Source organism: Triplophysa dalaica, chromosome 17 (genome assembly GCF_015846415.1).
Source record: "Triplophysa dalaica isolate WHDGS20190420 chromosome 17, ASM1584641v1, whole genome shotgun sequence".
In the NCBI taxonomy this organism is placed as follows: domain Eukaryota; kingdom Metazoa; phylum Chordata; class Actinopteri; order Cypriniformes; family Nemacheilidae; genus Triplophysa; species Triplophysa dalaica.
The window spans coordinates 2945424-2959873 of record NC_079558.1 but is presented as its reverse complement, the minus strand read 5'-3'; the positions used below and the strand labels follow the sequence as shown (position 1 = coordinate 2959873).

Below are 14450 nucleotides of genomic sequence, written 5' to 3'. Positions count from 1 at the left end.
AAGACCTCTGCGTTTCCCTTGTCATAAGATCAATGGCTCTATCAGAAACATGGCTCGCACACTGTTTTTCAGTACCAGACATAGTACCAGAGTTGTCAACCTCTTTATTGTATGTTTCAAGACATTCAGTATTTGCAATATTAAAACACATTAGTATAGTTTTTGCTGTAGAAAGCCTATAAAAAGCTTTTTCATCTTACTGTGTTGATCCAGTAATGTCTCTCTGATGTTAAATCACAATGTTCTGGTCCAAAAGAAAATCTGATGCTTTGGCAAAGAAAATCAAATGAAAGTTATGCAGCACATAATGTTAATTTGGTCAGAAATGTAATTACATAACAACAATTTTTTCAGGCTATTAATGAACATAACGAACAAATGGACAGACGCTTGGATTACGACCTTTTACCAAAAAAATTGATACTGTATATGATATAGTTCTGATATAGCACACAGCATATGTTATCCTAAATAAAGTGAAAATCTTACACAGATATGAGGCATTTTAATAACTGTATCATGAACGCTGTAATATTACATTACAAAAATATGGTTGAACACGAAAATGTAGCTTTACAAATATGTATATTTAAAAGTGGACAAAATAATGTTTGCCTATACAACGCTTCTGAACAATTCAATTCTCAAATTGAATTTGAGTTTCTGTCAGATTTTGCAACCAAAACCCAAGTGTGTATCTATGTTTTTGCGTGTTTTCATTTTTAATTGAGATTGTCCCTGAGCATCGGACTAGCACTGGGGATTAGCTAGTTTATATTGTAGCACAGAAGAACAGAAACACTGACCTTGAGTCTATATTTGTTGATGATGATCGAACAGGTCTGATAAGAACCCAGCTTTTCACACCCACAAACCTCTCCAGCATTCATATTTTTAGCTATGTCTATTGATTCTGGCTCTGAGCCCACACTGACCCACCGGCAAAATCATTGCCTAACCAATCCGGCAGAGGGTAAGACTTTTAGATCTATTTTTTACATCAGCAACAACCAAAAAAACCTGATAGTTATTAAATTAATATATATGCTAATATAGAAGCATCTGCACAAAGAATTTCTTATACGGTAGTAGTGTATTATAGTAGTGTATTGAAGATCAAAATCTGTTTGTTTAGTCAGACGTCACACATGGCTTCCAGGTCCATGCACTCTATCAAAAGCCATGGGCAAACAACAAAAACGCTAATATACACTTCTGGTCTAAAACTACCTAACCTTTAGCTCTATAATGAAACCCCAGATGGTCAGACAGCGATTCATTTTCTATGAATTATTAAAATATTCCTAGCCTGGAGACTTTGGAGTTAATAAAGGTTTTGATTAAAGGTGTGATATGAATATATAGTCTTACTATCTAAATGGTGGCTACAGTAGTAGACCCACTTGAAATGATTAGAGGCTTCGACCCAGAAAAGGTATTTCCTACGTCACAACCCTCCAAGTGGATTGACTTACTAACTCTCAGATATTGCTCCAGGGAGCTTTTCGGGCTCTCATTAAATTGGGGTAGACCTGCAATATGATCCTCATTGGGATTTATTTTGGCCAACCGCTTAGCAGGAGGAGACTATTTGACAAACATGTGAAGTGACAAGCAAAGCAAAACAAACTGATTATTCAATTCAGTACCTGATTATTTCAGGCATAATGCAGAATATACAAGTTTTAGAGATCCAGTTTACTTGCTAATGAATGAGACACACCAATCTCTGTCAACCTTAGAAAGAATTTCCAGTACAGCCATTGACATCGGCCATCTCTGACCATTTTTGTGTGCAATATTTCCCAAGTTTCGTAAAATCATACGTCCGGTAATGCAGTGGCTCAGGCGACCTATAATGTTTCTTGGGTAAAGTTTAGTAATCTGCTGTTAGCAGAACATTTCTGTGAATCTAACAAGCAGAATCCAAACATTCTTCGCCTGTTAATTAAAGAAGGCTAACATTCAGCATTCATCAAATAGGTATATTTTGCACAAAAAAGGGATCTAATAGGAGGTCAGGACAAGAACAAGGCCATATTGGAAGGTACATTAAGTACACACCACAATCTGTAAACTTTAAATGGTAGCTTTACGCTCCGCTAGCTTGCAACACGGCTTTGAACATCACCAGCCCAGCCTCAGTCTCCTACAGTATTAGGGTTAGAGCAACAAACCGAACTGCGCAAAGAACTTATAATCCCTTCACTCTTCTTGCGTCGCCTCTCCTGGAGCGCCAGGCTGCTGACAGTATCTGTGGAGTCTTCCCTTTGAGCAGCCGCGGCAGCTGCCGTCTCTTTGATCTGAAGCTCCAAATGCCTCTGGATCGCCAGACCAAGTTCTTCAGGGTCCACAGACGCACCATATACCTCCCATGTCATACCCTCAGCGTCCCATTCCACCTCCTTCACGGGGGTCCTCTGACACGTGTGCTCCGTGGTCTGATACACGTCCGAGGTAGGATCTGCCCTTAAACTGATTTCAGGGAACACGTGGGAAAGCGAGGTAACAAAGGACAAGGTCTGCACGCCAATGTCTTTGAGTTCATGGTTTGACGTCATGGTGGTGGCATCTTTCACCACCCTATTAAGACTAGTCTGCAGGTCTGTCCGGTCGATTCTGAGGCAGGATGCGTTCTGTCCTCTTAATTCAGATCTGCAGCAGTGCCCGGAGATCCGGCTGTCCAGTCTGGTCTCGCTGACTGAGGATACAAGAGGTTGAAATCCGAGCAAGCCGGAATGGAGCAGTGACCTTTGACCTGGACATGGACTTCCCGTGCAAGCTGGCTGTGCAATCAAATGTCCAGGACAGGGAACAATGTTGCAAGCGTTCCTCAGACAGCCAGGGTTCATCGCCTGTCCGGCACAGGCACACCTGGGGCATGCACTTAGATGTTGGATTTCACAGTTCCTCTGAGCTTGGCCCAGTGTATTCGCTACCTGTTGCGTGAAGCTATTGCTGATAGACGAAGAACCCAACCGACAAGTCATTCTGCAGCAACTGCATCCTGTCAAGTTCTCAGGAGGTCCACAACATCCCTCCCTGGTCGCCAGACCCTTCACCCTGTTTGTGGAAGGTGAGCACGGCACTCTCGGATCTTGGAGCAGACATTGAGATGACGTCCTTCTAGGTGAGCCCTCCGTGATGCTCCAGGGTCTTGCAGTTCCTCCATGCCAGATAACAGTCTCTGTGGTGCTGTTTCTACTGCACATGCTTCCCTGTTCGTAGTCACACAAGGTCATAGGGACCATCGGCCCACCCAGGCTAGCTGGTCTAACATTGCAGTCTGTGTTGCTGACACTTTTCCCTAAATGCTGTCGGCACCATGGCACCTCCATGCGTTGAGCAGATTCGTGCACCATTTCTGTGGAGCTTTTGGATAAAGAAATGATGGGCAGTTCATGGTCGTCCAGCGTTTCAGCATCTACAGATCCAAGGCTGATGCTTGGAGGGTAGATTTCAGATGTTGGGCGTTTTCCTTCCTCCATTGTGAAGTTACTACCAAGGAAGACAAACAGAAATTATTATAAAAGTATGCACATTAATTTTTATATTATAATTAATGCAAGACCTTTCACTTTCAACACTTTTAAAACATCTCATACTATCAAGTTCATCAATTAATACTGTACTTGCATGACCCTTAAAAATGTTGTGCCTAATGTAAAGCTGGATTTTCTCGTCATTAATGGTTTTCTCGTCATTAAGGCCAGCACCACAGAGATTTTCCAGTGTAACTTAAAACCACAAAAATCTGTATGAGTCAGATGAGCTCTTTACATCTCTTCCCCGGCCAACAAAAATATGTTTTAAGAAAGTTTTGTTAAAGGCGGGATTTCCGATATCTCCTAGCCATTGTTGATGTTCAAATCACCAAAACAGACACACCCCTACCCCCATCTTTCGCTTCCGTCATCGCTTGGCTCGACAAATGTCCATCCCGTGCACTGTGCACCTTACTTCTGATTGGCTACAAGGTTGTTTTGGTCCCTTTAGAGAACATAAGCCAAAGGTCTGTGTACGGTATGTTCTATGTTAGCTGGTCCCAAAAAGAGGCATACTTTATTGGAAAAAATTGTCCTAAATAATTAGAGGTCGATTAGATTGTAAATGATTATTTCCTGATTTCAAGAATTAAAGTTTCCTATATTAAAAGGAATGGATTTAAAGCAGGATTCAGATAGAAAATGATTCTAGCGTTAGTCTTTTATTTTAAAGCACCCCGGAGAGCATTGAGCGAATGTGCGGCAGGCCTGTTCATGTTTACAACTCACTTCAGACATCCCAGCAGATTTTTTGGGAGACATTTTTGGGACTACTGCTTGTCTGTTACTCCCTACTGTCAGCACACACATGGTGACTACACATAACTACACACTCACCGTAGTGGACTCTCTGCTCTCATCTGTTACATTCGTTCTAGTCACACATTAATACTGCACTATGCAAACCTAACATAACACCATTTAGCTGTTCCACCATAGCTGCAATCCTCTAACTCTTCGCAGTCACTATGTGTTATCAGCTCAGATCTGTGATCCTTATGCTATGTCTGTGAATGTCTCTCTGTGGTGACTTAAAGTACATTTACTTTACAGTATATATTTGAGGTTTTAGGGTGAATATGCTACAAAAACTATAGATATAAGCATTCAAAACATACAATCTCTCTCGTCTACCAGTATGAAAAAAAAACATTTGTTTTTAAATTGCATTTAATCTGCACTTCTGATCAAATTCCAGGCTGTGGAGTAAACTAAATATTATTTTAAAAGGGGGAGGAGCCACTCCTTATATCCCGCTATAACTTCCTGTTTCAGTGGAAATTAAGTCAATGCATTGAAGAAAGCTGTGGAATTCACTGGGTCTTTAGATCGCATCATATAAAACTCATTTTTTAAAACAGGAATGCCTAGAAATCTGTGTCTGCGAAACTATGTAGAATTAAAACACCCTACATTTACATTTAGTCATTTAGCAGATGCTCTTATCCAAAGGGACTTACAAATGAGGTCAACAATAGAAGCAAATGGAACAACATAGGACAACAAAAAGTCTGTTGGGTGCCCATGTAACCTAATGAAGAGAGAGGAGTGACGTGTGGATATTATACATTAACAAAGTTTTAAATATCCCTTGTTCAGGCCTGCTCCAAGTTTGCATGAGATGATGAAATATCTATATTTTAGAAAGTTATACATCCAGCTCATGCACCTGAATCATTCACACAAACATATATTCATAACATAATACACTGTCACATATTAATATCCATTAATGAATATTATATAGAATACTGGGAATTTTAAAAACTCCATTTAGAAAATACGAGAGCAAGAAATGGACAGGTCACCTAAAAATGGCTGTTCATGTTACTCCAAACCAGAATGACTTGTGTTTCTTCTGCAGAGCACAAAGATACTTTGAAGAATGTTTGTAACCAAACAACATTGTCCCTCATTGACTTCCAATGTATGGGACGCAAAACCACCGAGACATTTCTCAAAATACTATGAAGGTGAATAAATGATAAAAAACATTATTCTAGAGTAAAGAAATCCTTTAAACTCTTTAAAAACGTAGCCTAAAACCTCAGAAAAACCAGGTAGAGAAGTTATGCACTAAACCCAATGTGTGATATTGAAAAAAACCTTTGCTAATTGAAACTCCGGCAGCAGACACAATAACAGATGTTGTCTCCACACAGCCATCATGGGAAAACATGACACTACCCACTGTATCTAAAAATAACAGACAAGGTCCACCGGTAACCCATTTCAACCCACATCCTAACCCCACCTCTACAGTACACCTGCGCTAAACACTTTCACACACACACATAAGCGCTCGTGGAAACATGCACAATTCAATAGACATCTCATGAAATAATAATACATCACCTTCTGCTCTTGTTAGCAATCATACATGGTCCAATTAGGCCTTTCCCTGTTTGACGTTCTCACTAAACAACCCAGTATTCCACGCAGCTCTTGTTTTACACAGACACAGCTGCGGCTTGCCTTAAGACCACAGGTAAGTCAACAAGCCCTTCTCCCATCCACACACATATATGCACACGACGTACATACCTCCCACTTCCTCCTCTCGCCTCCTTCCCCACAGCCCAGCCAGCTTCTCTCCTCTCCTCTCTCTCTCTTTGGTCCATGTGAACAGGACCGAGTGGGAGTGCCGTTGGATTATCAGCTGCTGCCATCTGATTACACACCACAGGCTCGGATTCAGAGTAAAATCCACAGTAGAAGGGGGAGGAGGCGTGAAGAGACACAGACTGAAATGGTGCGATGGCAAGGAGGGCTGCGTCCCCGTCAGGGGGTGTGTGGGGGATACAATGTGTGTGAGGTGTTTAGAGAAACAGAAATCAGAAGTGAAAAACCAGACATCCTTCAACATGCACTATCAGTTACTCGGTCTCTTTTCATACACACACACACACTAGTAGCCCATGTCTCTTACTCATCCCATCTCAACCAGTCCGACTTCCCGTTGCTATGGAAACAGCCATGCTCAATGGGAGCACGTTGAATTTTCATTTGTCTTCTTTTAAGTTGTCATGGGAACAATTTAAACAGCCTCTTTGAGATTTTGTGGATGCTGGGAAACCATCATGATATATGTCTTTGATTGTCAGAGCCATCTTTCTGATTCATCTGACACAAATGATTGCAATACATGCAATAATAAACAACAGTAAAATCAAGAGTGTTTTTATGTTGAATTAGCCTTGAATAAACCTTTTGTCTCTTTATGGAAATGTTTGTAACCTGTTGCAGTAACAAGGTCTTGTTGATATAACAACACAGAAACTGTTTGTTGTTACTTTAAATCAGATGTGTCAGGTGTATGTGCATTTCCCCTTGCATTATAACGTGTTTTGTCAAACAGGCTCGGCCTCTTAACTTAATTTTATACCAAGTAGGACGCTTGTGCTGCGTTCAGGACACCACAGAATTGATATTTCCCACCACAAACCAAGAATTAACGACTGGATTTAGTAAAAGTAATTAGTAGCATTAAAACATTACATTACATTACATTATTAAATACATTAAATTATTATTATTTCCGAAATATCCTAAATCCGAGATGTCTTAAGTATTAATCTTAAGCATGTAGATTTTGTAACTAAAAGTAAATAAAATGGGAGCCTAAATTTCTGTTTTATAAATGATTGCAATTCATGCAAATGTATAAAGATGTCGTATATACGTTTTGGTATTTTTACATCTATCATTGTATATTTTATTGTTACTGATTTAATGGAGTAGGCTACCCAGAAGACCCAGCGATAACATGCAAACTTACATTATACTTATTATACTCCATTATATCACATATGGCATTGGATTTTATTGTATTATAACATTATATATATATACTCACTTAAAGGAGCAATATGGTGCTTTTAGAGACTTCTAGTGGTGAGGTTGGGAATTGCAACCAACGGCTCACTCCACCCCTCCATTTCAAACCACCACGGTGGCTGACACAGGACTAAGATGTCATCATATTTCCGCTTCTTTGCCGATAGAGATAACGTATTTACGAAACACGCTCTGTAGACCAGTTGTCCGTTTAGGGATACTATAAACAACACGCTTCATACGAAGCAAATGGACCTGCTGTTTATGTAGATAGAAATAACTAATAAAACCGTAACGTTTCATTATGTAACGTCTTTATACACCTCCGAAGATTTATTATATTGCATTCTGTCAATAGATCCTCCAAAAAACCACACACAGCACCTTTAACATGTGACTGCTTTTAAAGGTATTGTGGGAACAGCAGATGTGTTACCTGATTACAGCACCTGCTAAACTTCCCCTCTTGTCTTCAGGTTATTCATTAACCCTTTGTGAAGGCTGCATCTTAACTAAACTAAGTTGGAAACCATAGATGGGATTTCATTTTAAAGACAGAATCCAACTCGGACAAATACACCTGCTGAATAGGGGTTTCTTTTAAGTGTAAGGTTCTTATGGTTATGTAGTCGGAAGAACCTTTAAAGAAAATTTAGAACTAAAAAAGGATTAACTGTTTACAGCTCAACAGTAGCTGTATTATAAGACTATGCTGTTTGTACCAAGATCATGGGTTAGATTTCCAGGGTATGCATGTACAAATAAAATATGAAGCCTGAATGCACTGTTAGTGGATAAAACCGACCCGCAAAATGCGTAAATGTGTAAAATGTTTTTTATTGCTGCCTGTGCTTAATTCAACAAATTGGTTTAATCGGAAGTTCATTTAACTTGCGAACTGCTTGTGAATCTTTCTGTGCCCTCTGCATGCCCAGACTTGGTGTTTGTTTGGTAATGAATTCTGCATCTGGCTGAGCACATATCGGGTTTTTTACATGGTGTTGATTAACTAACCTGGGAAGCCTTCGGGGACGTACAGTGACCCACACTGAATCCAAATCCTACTCTCAATGGGAGATCAGAGAACCAGTGAGACGACCACCGGGCATACTGGCAAAATGGGACACCAATGATAAACTAAAAAGAGAAAAATCAGTTAGGATTAAGACAGTTGTCTATGGCTGGTGAGTAAAATATCATTACAAATCTAAACTAACCATGTCCTTGCTATCCTATTTTATGCATCACGTTTTGTTTGTTTGTCCAGATGCAAATATTTGAACAGCGTTCGTTCATCTCATGCAACTTAAATTGTGTCAGAAACAATATCCAAGTATTGTAAGACATAGGGAAAAGTGATAATTCTTTAAACGGATGTGATATGCGTGTGCCATAAAACATAATACTGAGCAGATGGATAAACCAGTTAACTAATGCTCGGTTTGAGAATGACAGATTCTGATGAGAGAATTCTAGACGAAACGTATACAAATCACCCTTTTTTTAGCTAAGAGATAATTGCTTCATTATTATCTGTTAACTTTTATAACAATTACTTTTATGAAAATTCTGTCATCATTTACCATTACCATTTCAAAGCTTCTTACCTTTCATCCTTCCGCAGAACACAAAAGACAATATTTTGAAGAAACTGGTTAACTGCCCCCTTTCACTTGCATTGGTTTTGTGTCCATACAGTAGAAGTGAATGGGGGCCAGATCTGTTCGGTTACCAACTTTTGTTTAAATATCTTTTTTGTGTTCTGCGGAAGAAAGAAGGTCATAATGGTTTAAAATGACAAGAGGTGCGTAAATGAAGACAGCATTTTCATTTTGGGTGAACTATCACTTTAAGTAATTTGTTTACAGATTTTTTACATGTACATTGTAACCTGCATTGCTATGCTATGACAATATGTGAAAAGTTCAATATAAATTTTAGTTAAAACTATTTTAATAAACTAATAAATAAATGACAGACCTTTTTTAAATTTGCTTCAAACACCTTCAGCTTCCTCCATCTGGTTACTGTAAGTTCTCTACAGAAACAATTAAAATGTTGAGCTGAGGGAACAAACTCCGGTGGTTTTAGAAATACATGCAGTGTTACTTCAGTACCCACAACATGCCCCACCTCTCGCATGAGCCATTAAAGTGTGTTGACACAAGACATTTGACATGTCTATTTGAAAAGAATGAATGAAAGAGATCGTCCTTTAATGTGACACAGTAAGTCTTGAAACCATGTCTGAGAAGGCTGGAGAAATAAAACAAGAGTTTATTTTGTGCTTTTGCTATTAGATCTATTACTTGTGGCATTGGCTTGTGGACTATCTGCAGCATTTCTCTTGCTTCTGCTGGCTGGGTTGTCGGTGTATCTGCTGTGGAGGAAGAGGCAGGCCCAAATACTTTACCGGGGACTGACACCAACCACCCCTTCAATCCACGATGCACCACTCCAGTGCTCCAGACATTACAGAACGGCAGCTATGGGTAAATAACAGCTGTTGCTTGTCTTCCAGTGCCAGTGACAACTTTTGACTACATTGTGTTTTGCTAAAAACACACTAAATAAGAGAATTATTTTCTTTTTGAGCAATAATGGTGGAAATATTCAATAGTTGCCATGTGTTGGTGTAAAAAAAGAGCATTTCAAATGTAAACTTCACCTGAGAAAATATTCCCCTCGCGCAAGAACTATTGGTCACCTCATTACATTTTCTGTAGGCTTATATGTGAAACGAACTGCTTTCAGGTTTATAATCTTAATGTTTTTAACAGCTCAGGTGATGTTCCTTTTATTGTGCCTCCTCGATTCAAGAGAGCATCTCAAAAGAAGGAGAAGAGGGATGGAAGAGAGGACGCGGAGGAATGGGAACACCACCCCGACCTGCACACCCAGCGAGGCTCTTTAACAGTAGGGAGTATGTCAGGATTGGAAAATAAAGCACAAAATGATCAGGAGAATTCATTCACGTCTTTCATTCTGTCTTCTCTCTGTCGTTCTTGAGGTTGGTTTCCTCTTGGTAGATTAAGACCCGACCTATATCAGCTTCCGGAGGAGCCCGGTGAGTGGGCCTTACCGAACGGCACGGTTGTGCGACTGTGGTTCGCTTTACGGTACCAGGATGAGCGAGAGCAGCTGGTCGTGTCTCTGCTCCGCGCCGCTAACCTGCCCTCGTGGTGTCAGGGTAACATCACGCTGGTCAAACTCCAACTGTTGCCGTCAGAGGAACGACGTCATCGGCAGGCCAAGGCGAAGCGAAAGGGACGTCATCCGACGTTCAACGACAGCTTTGTGTTTCAGGTTGTGGAACAAATGTTTGTTAGTTTTAAGGTTCAGATAAAGTTTTAGATCTCCCACCATAGGAGAGGTTTAACTGTTAGGTTTGTGAATTCATTTTTAAATTCACTTACTTTGCAAAAAAGGTTTGGTGATAGCTTGAAATTACAAATCTGTAGCTGATGTCGCCATCTACTGCTCATTTCATTAAAGTTCATTAAACGTAGTTCACATGTTGTAAACAATCACAGATAGTCATTTTAAAAAGCGTTTTTATTTGAAACAAGTATTAAAAATTGGCATTGCTTATTGCTTACGTTTTTAAGCACAATCGAAATCATCTTATAAGTCATTTCAACACACTATTTCAGTTTCTTTCATTGCCTTTAAAACAAATGAAAATTGAAGCAATTTCAACTGAATGTTATAGGTTCCATCTCTTATCATTTACATTTAGGCATTTGGCAGACACTTTTATCCAAAGCGACTTACATTACATTATCCTATACATTTATACATAGGTATGTGCAATCCGCTGGGTTCAAACCCACAACCATGCATTGTTAACGCAATGCTCTTACCACTGAGCTACAGGAATACAAAATCAAAATTATCAAATTAAATAGTGCGTTGAAATTTAATTGTACTTCAAACTTAGGTCCTACAAGGTTATTTTACCTAAAAAGGAACATTTCTGTCATCATTTATTCACCATCTTGTCATTTTAAACCTGTATGACTTTCTTCCGCAGAACATAAGATGAATTTTGAGGAACGTTGGTAACTGAACCGTGGCAGTTGTTTGGTCACAGACATTCTTGTGTTCTTTCTTTCTTCCCCAGAACAAAAATATGTTCATTTGTGTTCTGCGTAAGAAAGAAAATCATACAGGTTTGAATTGACCGGAGGGTGACTACGATGACAGAATATTCATTTTTTGGCTGAACTATCCCTCTTAGGCGCCAAAAATGTTTTAAAGTGCACTGACCTTGCATTGCAAACACAATGAGATCAATATAAATTATTCATATTATGATAAATATTGTGTATTACACCACACAAACCCGTCTTCTGTCTAACAGGTATCCAACAACTGTGTGGACCAGTGCTCTGTGCACATGAGTTTGTTCACTGTTGAGCAGAGGAAGCATCATCTCATTGGGCATATTTTGATACCCTTGAGACATACAGAACTAAAGGAGGCAGCAGGCAAAGTTCAGTGGCGGGATCTGGACAACGAGAGTGATCAAGTATAGTACAAAAATACAATATTCTACAATATACTGATTCCAGAATTGCTTGAGAGCAGGTGCATTGCCCTAATGTTTATTACTGCTGATCTAGCCTTTATCAAAGAATGGTGACATCCAGGTGTCTTTGAATTACAATCCGTCTTTGCATCGCCTCACTGTGGTTGTTCTGAGAGCACGAGGTCTGCAGTGCGACAGTAATGCTGGTGAGATTATTTCGCTACGGCAAAAAAGTCTAAGGCCAGTGTTTTATGGACTCGATTGTATAATGGGTGGGTCAGGTGTGTGTGTCCAGGTCTCCTTGAAGATACACACTCAGGTGGTGAGAAACAAGTGGACTACCGTGGCTAAAGGCATCAATCCGTCTTTTAACGAAAGGCTTACCTTCAGACTTTTACCCATGCAGCTGGACACAGGCTGCCTGTCTCTTGAACTCCAGCAGCCAATCACAGAGGAGCCAGGTACATTTCTGTCAATCATTTTTATGCTCAGTCTTGTAGGGCGTCTCACATTGTGGAGAACCTTGTAAAAATGCAAAACACATCAAGCATACAGTATGCCTTGTAATATCAGTAAACATGCAAATAAATACATGATCAACCTGCATAAAAAATGCTGCTAATACAAAAGGTAAATTATTGCAATGAATAAAATGGAATCATATATACTAATAGTAAATTACATTATAATGGCCAACATCCATCCATCCATCCATTTTCTACCGCTTATCCGAACTACCTCGGGTCACTGGGAGCCTGCGCCTATCTCAGGAGTCATCGGGCATCAAGGCAGGATACACCCTGGATGGAGTGCCAACCCATCGCAGGGCACACACACTATAATGGCCAACATGTAAAAATAAAATGTTGATGTATTTTGCAGTGTCGTTGGGGGTGGTGGTCATCGGACCGTTCATGTATGCCAGAGGCCGAGAGCTGGACCACTGGAACGACATGGTCAGCAAACCTCAGGAGCTGGTCAGGGAATGGCACGCGCTGGGAACGGCTTCATCACTGACAATCATGCATCAAGTTTAAATCTAGCCGTCCTCTTTCAGAAGAAAGCTAGAGGGAAGTGTTATTTTACTTTCACCACTGATGTCCGAAAATGAAATGGAATTGTACAAAAAGAAAGGAGAACTGTTTATTGATATGTTTATTTGCTTGTAATTGCAAACTTTTGAATGAGAAAGGATGTTACACAAAGTCACAGTAGAACAACAGTGTGCAAAAATACACTTTAGTTTACAAACACAAGGTTCCCACACCAGGAAATTTCCATTACTTTACCAAAAAGTGTTGCGTTTCCTGTATACAAATTTTACTGAATGATTTAGATTTAAACTAATTAATTGTAAACCTCAAGCTTCCTTCACACCACCAACTGACAAGAGACGAATGAAGGTAATATATTAACAAGATGTGCCACTGCCGTTACAATGAATGGGAAGGAATGCAAGGCTCAATGTGACCGCTGGAAAAGGTGATTTTAGCGCAATTTAAAGGACCAGTGTGTCATTTTTTTGAGGATCTATTTACAGAAATGCAATACAATATACATAACTATGTCTTCAGAGGTGTATAAAGACCTTATATAATGAAGACTGTTTTAGTACCTTAGAATGAGCTATTTCGATCTACATACACCGCGGGTCACCTTACATGGAATTCTCCACTGTTTCTACAGCAGCCATAAACGGACAAACTGCTCTACAGAGTGTGTTTCGTAAATACATTATCTCATTCTGCAAAGAAGCGAAAACATGACAACATCGAAGTGCTGTGTCAGCCGCAGTAGTGCTTCTAAGGGAGGGGTGGAGAGAGCCATGAATGCAATTCGCAACCTCACTGCTAGATGCCGCCAAATTTCATATATTGGACCTTGAAGCTTATCAAACCAAAGTAACAATACAGTTCATTTAATTATTGATGGATATCCCATTCAATTCAGATTTTTTTGCCACCGATTTCAGAAATATCTGCCGGTTGTCATGATATTGACGTCAATAGCTGCCCAGCTTTAGTCCCATCGGTAGACGCTCCCAAAAGTAGCTCATCATTTGCATAAAGTTTCTCAACTTTGTCGCATCGCTAGACACGCTTCCTTTTTTCGGAAGTCACTAAGCTACAATTGGAACGAAGGGGTTTACGTAACTTTGCCGCTGCCAGTCACTGACAGTGTGAACAGGGCGTTTATATGTTATTTTCGGATTTCCAAAGAGAAGAACTTGCCTTGAAGCAATTAAGTACTGAACATATTAGAGCATTTCATCATTCAACCAGACACAATATAACAACCCCAATATCTCCAACATTTTTTCATGCATTACTGTGGGAACCCTGTGCGACTCAAAACATGAGGAGTGTAAACATAAGGCCCAGTTTTTATTTGTAATCTGTAAATGCTGTTATTATCTTGGTGTGTTTTGCAACACAGTTGCATGTTGACTTGGGTGACTGAAGCTGCACTGACCCTGAACACTGGGTCTACGTAATCCACTACTGTAAGGCCTCTTATGGACTAATCACACAGTTCAG

The 14450-nt window shown here is 39.8% G+C and overlaps 2 protein-coding genes across 5 annotated transcripts; one reads left to right on the top strand and one right to left on the bottom strand.

Moving 5' to 3' along the window:
- Positions 1-142: 142 nt before the first annotated feature.
- Positions 143-9456, bottom strand: LOC130439467 (uncharacterized). 4 transcript variants are annotated; one of them, XM_056772094.1, is made up of 4 exons: positions 9363-9456; positions 8990-9144; positions 8397-8519; positions 143-3498 (listed from the first exon to the last, which is right to left on the bottom strand). In XM_056772094.1, exon 4 carries the CDS (start codon positions 3486-3488, stop codon positions 2142-2144), a length of 1347 nt encoding a protein of 448 aa, XP_056628072.1. In that variant the 5' UTR covers positions 3489-3498; positions 8397-8519; positions 8990-9144; positions 9363-9456; the 3' UTR covers positions 143-2141. The 4 variants fall into 4 exon arrangements, with proteins under 4 accessions (XP_056628072.1, XP_056628073.1, XP_056628070.1 ...); XM_056772095.1 differs by lacking the exon at positions 8990-9144 and having other exon boundaries at positions 9363-9450; XM_056772092.1 differs by lacking the exons at positions 8397-8519; positions 8990-9144; positions 9363-9456 and adding an exon at positions 6090-6610.
- syt15 (synaptotagmin XV) lies at positions 8431-12975 on the top strand. The gene is given in 9 exon segments (XM_056772096.1): positions 8431-8566; positions 9683-9820; positions 9823-9874; positions 10163-10305; positions 10393-10688; positions 11746-11913; positions 12008-12119; positions 12195-12374; positions 12796-12975. Coding segments are annotated over 9 exon segments (1251 nt in total). The 5' UTR covers positions 8431-8559; the 3' UTR covers positions 12951-12975.
- Positions 12976-14450: the final 1475 nt, after the last annotated feature.